Source organism: Stomoxys calcitrans, unplaced genomic scaffold (assembly GCF_963082655.1).
Source record: "Stomoxys calcitrans unplaced genomic scaffold, idStoCalc2.1 SCAFFOLD_106, whole genome shotgun sequence".
Taxonomy (NCBI): Eukaryota; Metazoa; Arthropoda; class Insecta; order Diptera; family Muscidae; genus Stomoxys; species Stomoxys calcitrans.
In genome coordinates this window covers 1-21,433 of record NW_026739252.1, presented here as the reverse complement: position 1 = coordinate 21,433, position 21,433 = coordinate 1, and the positions used below count along the sequence as shown (strand labels likewise).

Genomic DNA, 21,433 nt, shown 5'->3' with positions numbered 1-21,433 from the left:
TTTGCAAGCGTTGCTCGTTAGTAAGTCTATTCATGATGAAATGTCAAAGCATACTGAGCATCTTTTTCTTTGACACCATGTCTGAAATCCCACGTGATCTGTCAAATACTAATGCATGAAAATCCTAACCTCAAAAAAATCACCCTTTAGCAAGTGAACAACAACCAATCGAATTGTGAAACATTGGCTGGTCACATATCCTAAATCCTAAATTCCATAATGTTAATTTTTCAAAAAGGCATTGCGCTCCCCAAGGCAACCTTTGTCAATTTATTATATCCCCCAAATCCATCTGACTCCACTGCTAGTTGAAAAGTTCCAGCAGTTATAAGGGCATATCCTGGTGAAAGCTTTCAACAATGCCTATAATCTGTTATGAATATTGATTTCCATTACCAGGGTATTACACAGTTCTTTTCACTCCCTGGGGGGCATAGTCAAAGATACGCCCAGGGAGCATATTTTAAAACCAATTTAAACATATCATAGCTCAATTACCATAAAAACATATTTTCTTTAGCCATACAAAAGCAAATACAGGCAACCTCACGCGCACGCACACACACAGCGAGGGGAATATACACAGCCAGCCAGTCAGTCAGTCAGTCAGTCCCTCAATCAAATTGAAGTAATTCATGATTTTCATGCTTCAATGGCTGTTTGACTGAGTATTGAGGATGAATGTATTTGGGAGTATTGTATATGCATGTATATATGTGTGTGTGTGTGCTTGTGTGTTTGTCTAGTGTTTGGCTTTAGTTCAGCAGATCTCTTTTGCCATTGTCATTTTCCACTTATTTTACTTTTGTGCTTATTTTTCTTTGGGGTTTGTTTATATATTTTCTACTTTTTCCTTCTATTTTTTTGGTAGATGGTATCGTGTATCGGACTCTTCGGCTTTATATCCAATACCCTCATCGCAGCGAGTGATATTATCCCGTACATTGTTGCTTATCAAAAATGCTGACGAACGTGATGCAGGCAAATGGGTGAGTATGAGAAATAAAAGTGAAGTGGTAAAAATGAATAAACCAAACTAACCAACATACTCACAGATATTCTGGTATTTTTAAACACACACACACAAACCAACTGTAGTGAAAATCGATGAGGGATGAGAAGCCTCCTACAGACATATGGCAATGCTTTTTACCCATCGAACCTCAACTACCCAATAAGGCGGAAGTGGCGCTCATAGTAGAACATTAGGACTTTTACGAGTTTACTGCACTCTTACCCCCTCTCTCTCTCTCTCTCATTGTCTCAATTTTTTTTATTATTGCCCTTACTCTCTTCCTCCAAAATTTACATCTCTAGCTAAGTGGCAAGGAAGGAAGTAAGTCAAGCTAAATGTAGTACATTGGGGCTATGGCTATGTTGTGTGGGGGAGTTTGGTGTGTTTCAGTGTGTGTGTGTGTGTGTGTTTGCCTAAGTACTTAGTGAAGAGCAGAGACAGTTTTGAGTGTTTTAAGCAGGCACAGCGCACAGATGCTGTCGTTGATTCGAATGGGGGGATATGAAGAATACTGCATCATAATATCTTGGATCTTCGGATAACGAGACAGTGCAACGTCGAATTATTAGAGAGAGGTGAAAAATGCAAATTTGCCCATGAACATTCAATTAAGAAACAGAAACAAACTTCTAATATATAAATGAGTGCTGTCCGATTCAAGTTTAAGCTCAATGATAAGGGGTCTGCTTTTTATAGGCGAGTCAGAACGACGTGCCGCAGTGCAAAATCTCTGTGGGGAGAAGTTTTTACATGGCAAAGTACCTCACAAATATCGTCAGCATGAGGAGGTAATAACCACCGCTGAACATTTTTATACCCTCCACCATAGGATGGGGGGTATACTAATTTCGTCATTCTGTTTGTAACTACTCGAAATATTTGTCTCACACCACATAAAGTATATATATTCTTGATCGTCGCGACATTTTATGTCGATCTAGCCATGTCCGTCCGTGTGTCTGTCTGTCGAAAGCACGCTAACTTCCGAAGGAGTAAAGCTAGCCGCTTGAAATTTTGCACAAATACTTCCTATTAGTGTAGGTCGTTTGGTATTGTAAATGGGCTATATCGGTTCATGTTTTGATATAGCTGCCATATAAACCGATCTTGGGTCTTGACTTCTTGAGCCTCTACAGTGCGCAATTCTTATCCGATTGGAATGAAATTTTGCACGAAGTGTTTTGTTAAGACATTCAACAACTCTGCCGAGTATGGTTCAAATCGGTCCATAACCTGATATAGCTGCCATACAAACCGATCTTGGGTCTTGACTTCTTGAGCCTCTAGAGTGCGCAATTCTTATCCGATTGGAATGAAATTTTTCACGACGTGTTTTGTTATGATTTTCAACAAATGTGCTGAGTATGGTTCAAATCGGTCCATCTTTTGATATAGCTGCCATATAAACCGCTCTTGGGTCTTGACTTCTTGAGCCTCTAGAGGGCGCAATTCTTATCTGATTTGGCCAAAATTTTGCACGACGTGTTTTGTTATGATGTTCAACAAATCTGTCGAGTATGGTTTAAATCGGTTCATAACCTGATATAGCTGCCATATAAACCGATCTTGGGTCTTGACTTCTTGAGCTTCTAGAGGGCACAATTCTTATCCGATTTGAATGAATTTTTGCACGAAGTATTCTATTATGATATCCAACAACTGTGCCAAGTATGGTCCAAATCGGTTCATAACCTGATATAGCTGCCATATAAACCGATCTGGGATCTTGACTTCTTGAGCCTCTAGAGGTCGCAATTATTATCCGATTTGTGCGACGGATCCTCTCATGACCATCAACATACGTATTTATTATGGTCTGAATCGGTCTACAGCCCGATACAGCTCCCATATAAATCGATCTCTCTATTTTTCTTCTTGAGCCCCCAAAGGGCGCAATTCTTATTCGAATTGGCTGACATTTTACACAGGTCTCCAACATATATTTTAATTGTGGTCCAAGCCGGACCATATCTTGATATCGCTCTAATAGCAGAGGAAATCTTTTCTTATATCCTTTTTTGCCTAAGAAGAGATGCCGGGAAAATAACTCGACAAATGCGATCCATGGTGAAGGGTATATAAGATTCGGACCGGCCGAACTTTGCACGGTTTTACTTGTTTCCGATATTCTTGGCAGGATTCAAATTCAGGCTTTCAGCCTCATAGGCGGATGTGCTTACCTCTGCGCTACGGTGTATTTTACAATTAAACCAGTAAGGAAAGGCAAAAGTCGGGCGGTGCCGACTTTATAATACCCTACACCTACCCTTTAGGTACAAAGTGCGAGCTATGTCTAATTCTGAACCAATTTTGATGGACCTCGCCGGATTTTTCCAGATGGCCTATTAAGTAATCCGTATCACATTTCGAGCAAATAGGTTCGTACTGTAATAACTACGGTTAACAAATGACATCATTGTTGCAAATTACCCCAAATTTGATAATGTGGTATTCGTCGATAAAAGCGTTGTGCAAATTTTTGCAAGATTGGTCAAAAAATGCTCTTGCAGTGGCTCTAGAAGTGAAAATCGGGCGGTATACATATAAGACAGCTATATTTAGATCTGAACCGATTTCTAAGAAATTCATCTATAATGTCGAGAAGCAAAAGGAAATCCTTCCTGCCATATTTCGAGAGAATCGATTAACAAATGGCCATTTGATTGCAACATAACTGCAAATCGGACGAGAATATATAAATGAGAGCTATGTCTAACTCTGAACCGATTTCGAGCAAACTTTATAAACATTGTGGAAGTCGTCGAGAAAAGCGTTGTACACAATTTTGGCAAGATTGGTCAATAAATGCGCTTGTAGTGGCTCTAGGAGTGAAAATTGGGCGATATATATATATATATGAGAGCTATATCTAAATCCAAACCGATTTCCATGAAATTCACCAGTAATGTCGAGAGTCATTAAAAAATCCTTCCTGCCAAATTTCAAGAGAATCGGGTAACAAATGACCATTTTATTGCATTTTTACTGCAAATCGGACGAACATATATATGGGAGCTATATCCAAATCTGAACCGATTTTTTCCAATTTCAATAGGCTTTGTCTCTAGGCCAAAAAACATGCTTTTGCCAGATTTGAAGAAGATCGGATGAAAATTGAGACCTGTACTTTGTACACAAATTCACATGGACCGACGAACAGACAGACAGGCGGACATAGCTAAATCGAATAAGAATGTGATTCTGAATCGATCGGTATACTTATTAATGGGTCTATTTATCTTCCTTCTGGGAAGTTATAATACCCTGTACCAAAGTAGTGGTGTAGGATATAATCATGTTTTAAGCTCTTCGGTGCAGTGTGGTGGTTGGTGTAGGTCTGTGAGGCGCTTTAGCCGACAGGTGCTTGATGTAGGAGGATGACCGGTTGGTTAGATTCGGTATTCAATCGGTTTCTTCAGTATTCGGACGGTTTGGGCTGGTTGCGTTATCCAGCGGTTGATGAGTCGGCTTGTATTTGGATTGTTCGGTATTCGGTTGTCTTCAGGCGGTGGGCTTTGAATTGACTTATGCGCGCACCGTGAGTATCACCGCTACCTTGGTGAGAATCTGGAAAGACAAAAGCAGAGTTAAGGGAAAAGGTGATGCGAACTAGTTTCGAAGTCGCGTTAGGATTGGAACCAGTTGCTCAATCGCGTTAGGATGCGAACCAGTTGCCCAGTCGCATTAGGATGCAAACCAGTTGCCCAGTCGCGTTAGGATGCGAACGAATCAGCGTTAGCATGCGAACCAGTTGCCAATCGCGTTAGGTTGCGGATCAGCTTCCCAGTCACGTTAGGATGCGAACGAATCAGCGTTAGGATGCGAACCAGTTTCCTATTCGCGTTATTTATGGTACCAACGGATCCGTCGGTTAGGATGCGAACGAATCGCGTTAATCGGTGATGAAATCTTAGGGGCTTCTAGGCTTTCTGACTGCGGACTATGACACACGCCTTACTTTGCTGTCTGCTCAACGACTCATGACAAGCCCTAGAAAACGTGGTGTTCGCTGGTGTTCCATCAGCCAAGTGAGAATTATATACCACTGGTCTTTTTAAAAAAGACGTCAAATAACGACAATCCATGAGAGGATCTGTGCCAACAAACAAAAATGTCAATTTTCATGCCAGACCGTATGCTCTTTATATTGGTGTGCCTGAATGTTCGTCACTTGTACTGAAACTGATATAGGTATGGATGGAATAAGGCCGGGCTATGAGTAGTTATGTAAATAAATGTGTCTTGCAAGCTGGCTGGCCGGTCGTGATGATCGTATGTATGAGTGGATGTGTGGATGGGCCATGTGAATCTATGTAAATAAAATGTGTCTAGCATGTCGGTTGGGCTTGACTAGCGTGTATATGGATGGTTGTGTGGGCCATGCGGATTAACATAAGCGGACGGTTACCACGGCATAGTGGTCATCAACATGACATTGGCACAGTGTCCAGGAAAGGAAAGGGTAATTAACCACTTTACATCCAAAAATTAATAAATATAGGCCTATCAATGTTATTAGGGGGTGATCAATGGGCACAGTGAGAAGAATGGTATTCATGTACGAGTCCAAATTGGTTCGTTACAGTCATACCCTACACAACCCAGTCTACATACTACTTTTAATACATAGCACCTATGTTCAAATCAAGTCAGACTTTAATTTAGCATAACTATTTAAACATCAAATAGAACCTTGTGAGATATTCTTACGACAGGACCTTCATTGTGGCCACTACAGCCTTTAAAGGGCCATATCGGATAAAATATATATAAAGGGTGATTTTTTTGAGGTTATGATTTTCATGCATTAGTATTTGACAGATCACGTGGGATTTCAGACATGGTGTCAAAGAGAAAGATGCTCAGTATGCTTTGACATTTCATCATGAATAGACTTACTAACGAGCAACGCTTGCAAATCATTGAATTTTATTACCAAAATCAGTGTTCGGTTCGAAATGTGTTCATTCACCGTAACGTTGCGTCCAACAGCATCTTTGAAAAAATACGGTCCAATGATTCCACCAGCGTACAAACCACACCAAACAGTGCATTTTTCGGGATGCATGGGCAGTTCTTGAACGGCTTCTGGTTGCTCTTCACTCCAAATGCGGCAATTTTGCTTATTTACGTAGCCATTCAACCAGAAATGAGCCTCATCGCTGAACAAAATTTGTCAAAATTTGAACACATTTCGAACCGAACACTGATTTTGGTAATAAAATTCAATGATTTGCAAACGTTGCTCGTTAGTAAGTCTATTCATGATGAAATGTCAAAGCATACTGAGCATCTTTCTCTTTGACACCATGTCTGAAATCCCACGTGATCTGTCAAATACTAATGCATGAAAATCCTAACCTCAAAAAAATCACCCTTTATATGGGAGCTATATCGAAATCTGATCTGATTTTTAGGAAATTTTGCTCATGTACTGGTATGTCGAAAAAGACATCTCATGCTAACATTTTTTAAGATTGGACCAAAATTGTGGCTATTACGGCCTTTGAAGGCCATATCGAATAAAAAATATATGGGAGCTATATCGAAATCTAAAGATAGGGCCAAAATTGTGGTGTCTACAGCTTTAACAGCCCGTATCGGATGATAGATATAAATAAGAGCTATATCTAAATCTGAATCGATTTTGATGAAATTTTGCACTTATATTTTGGGTGTCAAATAAAACACCTTACTTTACTTTAATGGGCTATGACAGAATATTTGTTCCACTAGCCGAACGTAGAACAGCTTTCTATACGCCTCAATCTTCTGCGTTCATTCTAAAATCTCTGACATCAAGTTTGGAGATGTCTCCCACCACTTGATGTATTCATCATGCTTTTAGTCGTCTCGGTTTGCGTGTACCACGGTGTTTGCCATCAAAAGACTTCTTTGCTGAAGCTTCTAACCAACGCAGCCATTGTATATTGATACGTGTAACTTAATATGATATGGTCGTCATACATCTCGTGATTCATGCGAATCCTATATTCTCCATTAACGCAAACTGGTCCATATATTTTACGAATAATCTCTCTCAAACAATCCAAGTACTGCCTTGTCTGCTTTCACAAGTACCCATGCTTCAAAACCATATAACAGCACGGGTAGTATCAGTGTTTTGTGTTCAAAACTGCTTACTTAGTCCAAAGTAGCATCTGTTTGCGAGGATTATTCTTCGCTAAATCTCAAAACTGGTGTCATTCTTTTTGGTTATGGCGGTGCCGAGGCAGATAAAGTTACTGACTGTCTCAAAGTTGTGGTTCCCAATTTTCTCCATTTTCTCTATCTGCTCGGTTGTGTAAGGCTTTTTAGGAGTTGAACCCATCCATTTCGTCTTATCTCCATTTACTGCCAGACCCATTTTCACTGACTCTCTTTCGATTCTTTCAAAGGCTGCAGTTACTACTTCCGGCCACTGACCTATGATATCGATGTCATCGGCATAGGCTAGTAGCATTTGTTGTCTTGTGATTAGTGTGCCATATATATTCACATCTGTATCTCGTATAATCTTCTCCAGCAGGATAATAAAAAGAGATCACACCACAGGCTGTCTCCTTGTCTGAAACCTCCTTTGGTTTTGAATAACTCGGAGAGATTTCTTCCTATCAGCAAGAATCATCCTGCAGAGTCTTATTAATTTTTTTGGGATACCAAACTCAGACATGGCTTGAAATACCTTTGAACCTATAGGAGTATCGAAAGCGGCTTTGTAGTCAACATAGACATGGTAGCGGTTGATTTGTCCTTTTCAGGTCTTTTCCAGGATTTGGCGCAGTGTGAATATCTAGTCCAGGGTGGATTTACCAGGTCTAAAGCCCCATTGATGTGACCCAATTATCTGATTGACTTTAGGTTTTAATCTTTCACACAGTGAGCTCGAGGGTACCGTATATGCGATGGGGAGAACACTTATTCCTCTGTGGCACATTCCGTCTTGTCTCCTTTCTTAAGTACGGGACTTAGTATGCTGAGGTTGCAATTATAGGCTATGCGTTCTTCTAGCCAGATTGCGCAGACAAACTGATGCGTATGCCATATCAGCGTGCCATCTCCGGCGGGCAACCCGTAAGCTCCTGCTTCCATGTTGTTATTCAGTCGGGTAACTGCTGCTTGTACCTCATTCTGACTGGAAGGTCAACTTTCTATACCCTCATCAGGGATTGGTTTTGCGGTTGCTTTTCGCCACTAACATCGGACACTAGCAGCTGGGTAAAATGTAATTTCCATATCCTCAGCACACTATCTGTATCAATTACTAGATTTCCTTCTTTGTCTCTGCAGTAGGATGTGCCTGTACCAAAGCCATCGGTTTGATATTTTGTAGAATTTCCGGACTTCATTCTAACTTCTGTACATCTCAATTCGCTCACATTTCCATTTCCTTTTTTCTTTCTGCGGTATAAACGTTTCTTCTCTCTCCTTTTCTCCCTATTGCAAATTGCAATTTTTCCCCATGAACATTCCACTAAGGAACAGGGGCAAACTTCTCACATATCAATGAGTGCAGTCCGATTCAATTTTAAGCTCAATAATAAGGGGCCTCCTTTTAATAGCCGAGTCCGAATGGCGTGCTGCAGTGCGACACCTCTTTAGAGAGAAGTTTTACATGGCATAGTACCTCACAAATATTGCCAGCATTAGGAGGGGAAAACCACCGCTGAAAATTTTGTCGATGGTATCGTCGGGATTCGAATCCAGGCGTTCAGCGTCATAGGCGGACATGCTAACCTCTGCGCTACGGTGGCCTCCCGTTTTCTTCCTATATCTCTTCTTCATCTGGCAGGTTGCTACTGATTGCAGGGTTGCTCTGCAGGCCGCATTCTTGGCTTCTGTAGCATCTCGAGACTCTTGGGTTTCTTGGGGGAGGTTTCCGGTACCCAAGTACGGATTTCGCGGCATTTTACATGGAGTGGGCAATAGTTTGCCACTGCGCCATTATATCATCGGAACAAGGATTGTTTTCATCAAGCAGTTGGGTCAGTCGAGTGGAGAATGCCGCTGTCATTTGTTGTCTTTGCAGCTTTTCAATGTCCAGCTTCCGTGCAGTGTCAGATCGTACTTTCCTCGCCATGTTCAAACGGGTGCGAACCTTTGCTGCAACAAGGTAATGATCCGAATCTATATTCGCTCCACGGATCGATGGTACATCTAACACACTGGATGAATGCCTTCCATCTATCACAACGTGATCAGTTTGATTTCTCGTGTTTTGATCGGGTGACAGCCAAGTGGCTTTGTGAGTATTCTTATGTTGAAATCTAGTGCTACTAACTACCATGTTTTTTGCCGCAGAGAAATCTATCAGCCTCAATCCATTACTGGACGTTATCTCGTGGAGGCTAGACTTTCCGATAGTTGGACCAAAAATGTCTTCCTTCCCTATCCCTATCTCCGCATTAAAATCTCCCAGAACGATCTTAATATCATGGGCCACCGCTGCTCCGGTCATATTCTCTCTCTAGGCGCTCGTAGAAAATATCCTTGGTCTGCTCATCTTTGTCTTCCGTCGGGGCATGGGCACAAAAAAGGCTGATGTTGAAGAATTTGGCTTTTAGGCGAATTGTGGCTGGCCTTTCGTCCACCGGAATAAGGCTGGAGACAAGGTGTTTCAGTCTCCGACTATCCACAAATCTGCAGCCAAATTCATGGCTCGTATTATGGCTGCTATAGTACAATTCGTCACCGTTTGGTGTTGTTGTGACGTCACTACCGGTCCATCGCACTTCCTGTAAGGCGGTAATATCTGCCTTGTACTTCTTTTATATAACCGTCAGCGCTTATACTGTACCTTCTATATGGAGAAGGTGAACATTCCTGGTACAGATCCACAAATCATAGTCCTTTTTATACACTCCACCATAAGATGGGAGTATACTAATTTCTTCATTCTGTTTGTAACTCCTCGAAATATTTCTCGAAATTTTTCGTGTCCGTCCGTCTGCCTGTCGAAAGCACTCTAACTATCGAAGGAGTAAAGCTAGCCGCTTGAAATTATGCACAAACACTTCTTATTAGTGTGGATCGGTTGGGATCGTAAATGGGCCATATAGGTCCTTGTTTTGATATAGCTGCCATATAAACCGATCTTGGGTCTTGACTTCTTGAACCTCTAGAGTGCGCAATTCTTATCCGATTGGAATGAAATTTTGCACGACGTGTTTTGTTATGATATCCAACAACTGTGCCAAGTATGGTCTAAATCGGTCTATAACCTGATATAGCTGTCATATAAACCGATCTTAGGTCTTGACTTCTTGAGCCTCTAGAGGGCGCAATTCTTATCCGATTTGAATGAATTTTGGCACGTAGTATTTTTTTATAGTATCCAACAACTGTGCCAAGTATGGTTCAAATCGGATGATTAACTGATATAGCTGCCATATAAACCGATCTTGGTTCTTGACTTCTTGACCCTCTAGAGGGCGCAATTCCTATCCGATTTGACTGAAATTTTGCATGACGTATTTTATTCTTACTTTCAACAGCTGTGTCAAATAAGGTTCAAATCGGTTCATAACCTGATATAGCAGTAGTATAAACCGATCTTGGGTCTTGACTTCTTGAGCCTTTAGAGGTCGCAATTTTTATTCGATTTGCCTGAAATTTTGTACGACGGATCCTCTCATGAACATCAGCATACGTGTTTATAATGGTCTGAATCGGTCTATAGCCCGATACAGCTCCCATATAAATCGATCTCTCTTTTTTACTTCTTGAGCCCCCAAAGGGCGCAATTCTTATTCGAATTGGCTGACATTTTACACAGGTCTCCAACATATAATTCAATTGTGGTCCAAACCGGATCATATCTTGATATCGCTCTAATAACAGAGCAAATCTTTTCTTATATCCTTTTTTGCCTAAGAAGAGATGCCGGGAAAAGAACTCGACATATGCGCTCAATGGTGGAGGGTATATAAGATTCGGCCCGGCCGAAATTAGCACGCTTTTACTTGTTTCTTTGTTTCTCAGCGTGATTCTAATAGTTTTCCGGGGGCGGGTTACTAGCCCAGCGCTTCAACCGCATGGATTTTATGGGATCGCACGTGTATCCCTGGATGTCGGTAGTCACTTGCTCCAAAAACCGATGCTCACCTTCAGCCATCCTGGGAACAGCCGCTGATGTTCACCATTGGTTATTTGAAGGCGCCCATAACTCGCCTTGCATCTGCAGTATCATTGCACTCAGTAGACTCTCCTCTCGAAATTGCTGACTACCCGCGGCCACATTTTTGGCTACCCTGCATAAAAACGAAGCTTTCCTGTATCCGCAACCTGTAGACCTAAGATTTCCGCGATAACGATGGACAACAAACATGTCGGAGCTCACAATTGCAGCCAATATGGTGCTCATAGTTATCCCGTGTCGGTCCGTACGGTGCTAAACACCATATGCCTGAGATTGGCAGATTTAGCTTTGTTTATCAATCGCAATAATAATACCATAGTGGGGGTATAAAAACAAAATCTTTTCAAGAAATTCACTATCATGTAATGCCATCAAGATGTGTTCTTTACGTCTGCTTTCGACAACAGGTACTTTCTGCCTCAAACTTTGCCGTTTGTACCGACATTTATTCATATTTAAATTTAATTGTCTTAAGTACATGACACAACACACACACACACACACACCCACACACATCAATTTAAATACAAATGTCGTTGTAAATGACTGTATTATTCAAACACCAAGAGAATTGTGCTTAACGGCAGCACAATGATCCGGATGAAAACTGTATGACAGTCAAGGATTTTTAGATTCCTAGCAAAGCAAGGTACTTGGAAATGAAGAGAGAAAAAAAAAAAAGAAAACGGCGGTGCGCTTGGAGTTGTTACATTTGCAGGGGGATTGTTCATATTCTAAATTGATTTAAATTCAAGTAGATTTTTATGACAACAATGAGTATCATCGTCATCATTGTTGTCATCCAGCGACTGCAACCAAATCTTCCTAGTTGCCATGACCGCGGCAAAGGCTCATAGAAGCGCGCATCAACGTCCTTTGTGCCTTTTTACCATTTCGAGTGAAGAGACAGACATAATGAAGAACAATTTAAATTTGCATAAATTCGATTCAAATTTATTTATCTTTTCCCATTTCACCATCACCAAAGAAGGAGTCGATCATTAGACTCTCTTTATGTGCATTTTGTTAAACAAATCCTTGGCCTCTTGGGTTCCTTTGCCTTCTTTTTCTGTTTTTACTTTTGTGTGTCCCCTTTGCCAAGGGTGAGATTGGAGTAGAGCTATGTTGTGTTAGTTACCTCTATCTGTTGACGGGGAAAATGGTGATTGGTGTTTTCCTTCGAATGGAAATTATTAATGGAGGAAATGGCAAATAGAAATTACCCATCTAAAAAAAGTCACTTTTCACAAATTGAATGCATGCGGAAGTTTCTGTAATGAACGACGACGACGACGACGACGATGATGATGATGATGATGACGGTGATGGTAGTGATGTGCGCATAACTTAAAATGGAAATTGCCAATAGTTGTTGGAGTTTTTTTGTGAAAATATTTTTTTTTTTTGTTTTTGGTAAATATTTGGCTGCTGATGGAAATGAGAAATTTTCCATGTCATTGACCACTGGCTACTATGGAATATTTTTGCTGAATTCGCCAAAAAATGAGTTGGTTAATGTTATTGGCAGTTTGTGATTGCCGGGGACTACCACTGGCTGTGTGTTACTGTAAGTTGGCTTTGGAGTTTTTACAACTTTTATTAACACGCCAAGTGTCCAATGCAACCAACAAATTACCTTAACTAAATAACCATATCAAAAATAGCAAGACTTCAAATTATGAAAACTTTTGTCTACTTTTTTTGGTAAAATATATATGAAAGATAAATTTCTTTGTGTTTGGAGTAAAATAGGCACATAATGTAGGAAAACACATAAAAAACACAAAGGATACATTTTTAAAATTGAATTAACAGAATTTCTAGCATACTTTTAGGTGCTAATCATAGAATGGTGGGTATATCCTTTTATACCCACCACCATAGGATAGGGGGTATATTCATTTAATCATTCCGTTTACAACACATCGAAATATCAATTTCCGACCCTACAATGTATATATATATTTCGGGTCGTCGTAAAAATCTAAGACGATTTAATGATGTCCGTGAGTCTGTCCGTCCGACTATTGTCATCGCTCTTCAGCCTTCAAAAATTGACATATTGAGCTGAAATTTGGCACAGATACGTCTTTCTGATTCACGCTGGTTAAGTTTTTGAACGGGCCAAATCGGACTATATCTGGATATAGCTGCTATATAGACCGATCTGCAGATAAAGGGTCTTATGCCCATAATTGCTTTAGTTTTTATGCGATTTCGCTGAAATTTGAAACAATGAGTAGTTTGATGCCTCCTTATATCTGATCCAAATGTGGTTAGGATCGGACTATATTTAGATACAGCTGCCATATAGACCGATCTGCCGATAAAGGGTCTGAAGCATATAAAAGTTTTAGTTATTATTCGATTTCGATGAAATTTGAAACCATTAAATTTGTAATTTAATTGTACGTGCATTTTAATCTTTTATAATTTTTATACCCTACACCACTACTATGGTACAGGGTATTTTAACTTAGTGCATCGGCTTGTAACACCCAGAACTATAGACCCATTGATAAGTATATCGATCGACTCAGAATCACTTTCTGATTCGACTTAGCTATGTCCGTCTGTCTGTCCGTCTGTTCATGTTAATTTGTGTACAAAGTAAAGGTGGCAATTTTCGCCCGATCATCTTTAAATGTGGTACAGGCATGTTTATCGGCCTAGACACGAAGCCTATTGAAATTGGAAAAAATCGGTTCAGATATAGCTCCTATATATGTGTTCGTCTGGTTTGGACTAACATTGCAATGACGTGCTAATCTGTTAACTGATTCCGTCGAAATTTGGCACGAAGAATTTTCTCTTGACTTTCGACATTACTGGAGAATTTCATAGAAATCGGTTCAGAGTTAGATATAGCTCTCATGTATATATATAATCCCGATTTTCACTCCTTGAGCAACTTCAAGCGCTTTTTATGACCAATCCTGCAACGCCCTCCACAACACCCTCCACAACGCCCTCCACAACGCGCTCCATAATGCTCTCCATAACGCCCTCCACAATGCACTCCACAACACAATCCACAACTCCCTCCACAACGCCCTCCACAACGCCCACCGCAACGCCCTCCACAACGCCCTCCACAACGCCCTCCACATCGCCCTCCACAACGCCTTCCACAACACCCTCCACAATGCCCTCCACAACAACCTCCACAACACACTCCACAACTCCATCTACAACGCCCTCCACAACAACCTCCACAACACCCTCCACAACGCCCTCCACAACGCCCTCCACAACGCCCTCCACAACGCCCTCCACAACACCCTGCACAACGCCCTCTACAACGCCCTCTTCAACGCCCTCCATAACGCCCTCTACAACGCCCTCCATAACGCTCTCCATAACGCCCTTCACAACACACTCCATAACACCCTCCATAACGCCCTCCATAACGCTCTCCATAACTCCTTCCACAATGCCCTCCACAACACACTCCACAACACACTCCACAACACACTCCACAACACACTCCACAACGCCCTCCACAACACCCTCCACAACGTCCTTCACAACGCCCTCCATAACGCCCTTCACAATGGCATCCACAACGCCCTCCACAATGCCCTCCACAAAACCCTCCATAACGCCCTCCACAACGCCGCCATAATGCCCTCCACAACGCCCTCCACAACGCCCTCCACAACGCCCTCCACAACGACCTTGACAATATCTAAGATGTTTGGTCGAAATCGGTTTAGAATTGGACTTATCTTTCTTTACTGGTTTTTTCTACAAAGAATTTTTATGAACATTTACATCTGCCACCAAAAACACACCTATTATAACATTTCCATTCATTTATGCATTTATTCATTCATTTATTCACTGCATTTCTTTGTTTCTGCTTTTGTTTAAGGTCTGTCAAGCATCCAATCAATTTGGCGAGCAGCGCATCGAAATTCGTCTATTTGTGAACTCATATGTCTCCGTTCACATACTGCCACAAGTTCAAATTGTCAATTCAGGCGGAACGGCAATTTTCAATTGTTCCACAACGGGTTCGGCAATCGATAACATCGAATGGCTGCACAATGGCAAGCCATTGCAGGAGGACAACATACTGACGACCGGCAGAGATAAGTAAGTAGTGGAAGCTTTTAAAACTAAACCAAACGAAAAAAAAACGAATGTTCTATTTTACCACACACACACATACACATATTCAATACTCTCAAACTTTATATGAGGGAATGGGAAATATATTGCAACGCATATGTAATCCCACATTAGCGGGATTTGCTTTGCAAAACCACGCAAGTAACAGATTATATGTATAGAAGAATATATTGGGTTGCCCAAAATATATTGAATATATTGGGTTGCGGATTTTTTAAAAGAAAGTAAATGCATTTTTAATAAAACTTAGAATGAACTTTAATCAAATATATTTTTTTTACACTTTTTTTCTAAAGCAAGCTAAAAGTAACAGCTGATAACTGACAGAAGAAAGAATGCAATTACAGAGTCACAAGCTGTGAAAAAATTTGTCAACGCCGACTATATGAAAAATCCGCAATTACTTTTTGGGCAACCCAATAATAATCAATTTTATTGTGAATGAAGGAGAGAGGAAATGCTTTAAGTTGAATTTTTAGAATTTTTACTTTTGAAGTCTAAACATCTAGCGCGTTGGAGAAACATGCAAAAGGATGTGCATTCTTGTTGAATGGCCATACAAATATTTTTACGGCATTTTACAGTTTTAATACATGACTTTGAATTCAGAGATCTATATGGCAGCTATATACAAAACTGAACCGATCTGGCCCTAATTGAAGAAGGACGTCGAAGGCTCCAACACAACTCATTGTCCCAAATTTCGGCAAAATCGGACAATATATGTGCCTTTTATGGGACCAAAACCTTAAATCGAGATACCGGTCTATATGCCAGCTATATCCAAATCTGGACCGATCTGGGCCAAATCGAAAAAGGATGTCGGGTGGCCTAACCCAACTCACTTTCCCAAATTTCAGCAAAATCGGATAATAAATGTTGCTTTTATGGGACTAAGACCCTAAATCGGCGGAGCGGTTTATATGGGGGCTATATCAAGATATAGTTCGATATAGCCCATCTTCGAACTTAACCTGATTATGAACAAAGCAAGAATCTGTGCACAGTTTCAGCTCAATATCTCTAGTTTTAAAGACTGTGGTGTGATTTCAACAGACAAACGGACTGACATGGCTAGATCGTCTAGGATTTTTAAGACGATCAAGAATATAGGGTTGGAAATGGATATTTTGGTGTGTTGCAAACGGAATGACAAAATGAATCCTTAGGTGGTGGGTATAAAAAGTAATCTCTAAAATAAAATTTTAAGTTAGGAATTCCGCTCTACTTACAAAATCCATAATTGTTTACCATACCACTCTCCTAAGTTGGTTCATGTCTGGTTTTGTGTCCCCACCTAAGTACCAGTGTCTTTTAGCCGCGAAAGCCGGGCAATGAGGTAGGAATTGCTCCAACTTCTCATCATCTTCCCCACATGCCCTACACATGCTATCACTCGCCGCATCGATTTTGCATAAGTGAGCCCGTAGTCCTATTTGTCCCGTTATGATACCAAAAGCTATACTAACCTCATTCTTACTTCCTCGTCCTCTCACGATCTGGATCAGCCCATAGGATTTTCGCCGTCCTACGACTGTCTCACAGTGTTATGTGTTTTTCGCCCACACCCTTAACTCAGACTGCGTCGATCCGAAAGTTTTCCTGTTAAACAAGTTTATTGACGGCAGTCCTCTGGCCTTCACTGTCAAATTGTCTGCCATTTCATTCCCCCTTACTCCGTTATGGCCCGTCAACCAAACAATGCGAATTGTGCCATCCTCAGAGAAGGCGTTAGTCTCCTTCATACACTGTCTTAGACTGTTCGTGACCTTACCGTCTTAGTTGTTGTTGCCCTTATTGCCATTTTACTATCGGTAAAGATGTTCACTCTCGATGGCCGTTAGCACCACACCACCTCACGCATTGCATGATCGCCCAGATCTCTGCGTGCAGCACTGTATCAGGCATTCAAAAACAAATCTCAATCGTTCGCTTCTCAATGTAGACCCTAGGCCCATTCTTTCCTCTTGCTTTGATCCATCCCTTGAACATGATCTCCCAGATGGCAATACAAGGGTTCCGTCAGTCCAAGACTGTGCTGCAGGCAGCCGTGCCTCGCACTTGACCTCAAGTGTCGTCTCAGGAAGCCGTCTCCACTACCCTAGAGGGCGTGGTCCTCATCGCTCCGCCAATGCCAAGACAACATGTTCTCCGAATCTGTTGCATGGTCCTTATGTTGCTCTTTTTCTCCATAGCAATCCACCGAACAACTGAGGGGTAAGTGAGTATTGGTCTAATCCCGCTCTTGTAGAGCCAATGGACTATCCTGGGATTCAGGCCCCATTTCAAGCCTACGGCCCGTCTACATAGTGCCCAACATATGGGAGCCTTCTCAGTACGATTAAGTGCCAATTAAGTTTTCTATCCAAAATTACTCCTAAGTATTTCGCCTAGTCAGATATTAAATCGTCTACGATTATTGCGATTTGTAGGGTCGGAAGTGGGTATTTTGATGAGTTCTTAATCTAGGCTTTATCGGGTCTGACTTATATTCTAGTCTGAGATCTATGGGCTGGCTCTTTTAATCCCGGAAAAGTGATTCACTCATGGAGAGGATATCATACTAAGTCTCGGTGTGGCGGGCCAATGGCACGAGTGAATGTTCGCGGGCTCTTATGTTTGAATGTCAAAAGCGAGGTGCTGGCTACGGGTAGCTTGGAGACTTGATTCGCTCACGGCATGGAAGTTACTCAGTCACGGAGTAGCAGTCGCAGACAAATGACACGAGTGAGGGTTCGCTGGTTTAACGGCTCTTATGTCCGCAGGACAAAGTCAACGTGCTGGATATGCGTATCTCGGTGGCGTGATTCACTCACGGAGTGTATATTATGACCCCAAGTCTCGGTGTGTCGGTCGCAGGCCAATGTATGTTCGCGGGCTCAGCAGCTCTTATGTCTGAAAGAAAAAAGCGAAGTGCTGGCTACAGGTATTTTGAAGACGTGATTCGCTCACGGCGTGGATGCGTCACTCAGTCACGGGTAGCGGTCGTAGAGTAATGGCACGAGTGCGTATTGTCAGGTTTACAGGCTTTAATGTCTGATGGACAAAGGCAATATGCTGGCTATGTGTGTCTCGGTGACGTGATTCACTCACGGAGTGTATATTTTGACAATAAGTCCATGTAAAGCGGTCGCAGGCCATTGGCACGAGTGTATGCTCGCGGGCTCAGCAGCTCTTATGTCTAAATGACAAAAGCGAGGTGCTGGCTACGCATAGCTTGGAGACGTGATTCGCTTACGGCGTGGATGCGTCACTCAGTCACGGGTAGCGGTCGTAGACTAATGGCACAAGTGCGTGTTGTCAGGTTTAAAGGCTCTTATGCCTGATGGACAAAGGCAATGTGCTGGCTATGCGTATCTCGATGAAGTGATTCACTCACGGAGTGTATATTGTGAAAAGAAGTTTCAGTGTGGCGGTCGCAGATCGAAGGCCCGAGTGAGTGTTCGCGACCTCAATGGACTTTATGTCTGCAGGACAAAGGCGAGGTGCTGGCTACGGGACGTGATTCGCTCACGGCGTGGAAGCGTCACTCAGTCACTGTGTGTTCGCGGGCTCAACGGCTTTTATGCCTGATGGACAAAGGCAATGTGCTGGCTATGTATATCTCGGTGAAGGCCAATGGCACGAGTGAATGTTCGCCGGCTCAGCAGCTCTGATATCTGAATGGCAAAAATCAGGTGGTGGCTACGGGTAGTTCGGAGACATGATTTGCTCACGGCATGAAAGCGCCACTCAGTCACAGGGTAGTAGTCGTAGACAAATGACGCCAGTGAGAGTTTGCGGGCTCAACGGCTCTTATGCCTGATGGACAAAGGCAATGCGCTGGCTATGTGTATACCGGTGAAGTGATTTACTCTCGACTTAGATTCATCCTCGCAAGATTAGTTTCTTCTTGTCATCATGAGTTTTCCTACGATTCCAGGGGCAGTTGTGAGATCTGTGGAACCATTCCAGTACAGCAATTAGATGTGGGAAAAAAATACAAAACCTACTATTAAATGCTTAACTTGAATACTATCACCAATCAGCGAAATACAGGCTCTAATGGACGCAAACATTCAACATTTTAATTCAGTTTTTTATACCCTCTACCATAGGATGGGGGTATACTAATTTCGTCATTCTGTTTGTAATTCCTCGAAATACTCGTCTGAGACCCCATAGAGTATATACATTCTTGATTGTCATGATATTTTAAGTCGATCCTGCCATGTCCGTCCGTCAGCCCGTCCGTCGGTTCGTCCGTCAGTCCGTCCGTCAGTCCGTCCGTCAGTCCGTCCGTCAGTCCGTCCGTCAGTCCGTCCGTCAGTCCGTCCGTCAGTCCGTCAGTCCGTCCGTCAGTCCGTCCGTCAGTCCGTCCGTCAGTCCGTTCGTCAGTCCGTCCGTCAGTCCGTCCGTCAGTCCGTCCGTCAGTCAGTCCGTCCGTCCGTCCGTCAGTCCGTCCGTCCGTCCGTCTGTCCGTCCGTCTGTCTGCCTTTCTGTCGAAAACACTCTCACTTTCGAAGGAGTAAAGCTATCCGCTTGAAATTTTGCACAGATACTCCTTCTAAGTGCAGGTCAGTTGGGATTGTAAATGGGCCATATCGGTCCATTTTTTGATATCTCTAGAGGGCGTAATTCTTATCCGATTTGGCTGATATTTTGCATGCAGTGTTTCGTTATGACGACCAATAACTGTGCCAAGTATGGCTTAAATCGGTTCATAACCTGATATAGATGTTATGTAAACCGATCTAGGGTCTTGACTTTTTGAGCCTCTAGAGGGCGTAATTCCCATCCGATTTGGCTGAAATTTTGCATGACGTGTTTCGTTATGATGTCGAACAACTGTGCCGAGTACGGTGTAAATTGGTCTATAACCTGATATAGCTCCCATATAAACCGATCATGGATCTTGACTCCTTGAGCTGTCATATAAACCGATCTGGGGTCTTGACTTCTTGAGCCTCTAGAGGGCGTAATTCCTATCCGATTTGGCTGAAATTTTGCATGAGATGTTTGATTAAAGTTTTTAACAACTGGGCCAATTATGGTTCAAATCGGTCCATAACCTGACATAGCTGTCATATAATCCGATCTGGGGTCTTGACTTCTTGATCCTCTAGAGGGCGTAATTATTATCCGATTTGGCTGAAATTTTGCACAACGGCTTCTCCCATGACTTTTAATATGCGTGTCAAATGGTATGAATCGGTCTTTAGCCTGATACAGCTCCCCTATAAACCGATCTCCCTATTTTACTTTTTGAGCCCCTAAAAGGCCCAGTTATTGTTCGATTTCGCTTAAATTGTACACATAGACTTCTACTGTGGTCTCCAACACTCAATTGAATTAGCATAGCAATTCTTTTTTTTCCCCTTTGTTTGTCTAAAAAGAGATACCGGGAAAGAACTCGACAAATGCGATCAATGGTGGAGGGTATATAAGATTCGGCCGGCCGAACTTAGCACGCTTTTACTTGTTTCGCATTACAATTTGGTATGTTTCCTCTTCTTGTTGGCTGCAATTGTACAGAGTATTATCCAACTTAAATACAAAACAATTCGATGACTTTTCAGTTAATCGTTGTGGGATTTGTTGATTTTTTTTTTAAATTTTGTGATTGATGGTTTTTGGGTTAAAGCGACATTCAGGCTTGGGAAAATCCATTGGAACTTAAATCCATTGAATTTAAAAATGCTTTTAAAGTGTTTAACATGAAATCAGATTTTATAGCCAAATCAATGCATTGAAATCCTTTTTTGAAGTCCCCAATTTTCATTGCTAACATAAAGAGTTTACAATTCCTTGAAGCTTTTTCATCATTCACTATCTGAAAAATTAAGCCCTTGCTTAATGATGAGTAGCTGGTTTATTCCCTAAATACCTTGCCCAAACATCCATCATTCATTGCTGCCCGAGAGGGCCAAACATAAATATTTATTTAAGCATAAACTCCCCAATAATAATGGCATTTTCATAAGCCAGTATTTTTCTTCTTCTACTTATATTCAGTAAATCTTTTCACGTTTGCCACAGATTTGTTGAGATCGTAGCATAAGAAGCTGAAAACGGAAAAATATGAGTAGAACAATTCCACAACGAAACTAAGGAACATAAATCCTATTCATAATCTTTGCTGACCTCGGCACATCCCAATTACGATT

General features: G+C 41.8%; 1 protein-coding gene across 1 annotated transcript in view; it reads left to right on the top strand.

The window, feature by feature from the left end:
• Window positions 1-15,251, top strand: part of LOC131998412 (cell adhesion molecule DSCAML1-like) — a gene marked incomplete at its 3' end in the record, with an annotated part of 54,264 nt that extends 39,013 nt beyond the window's left edge. The window contains 2 exon segments of the mRNA XM_059370703.1: window positions 872-989; window positions 15,028-15,251. Coding sequence (XP_059226686.1) covers window positions 872-989; window positions 15,028-15,251 — 342 coding nt within the window.
• Between the last annotated feature and the right edge of the window lie 6,182 nt (window positions 15,252-21,433).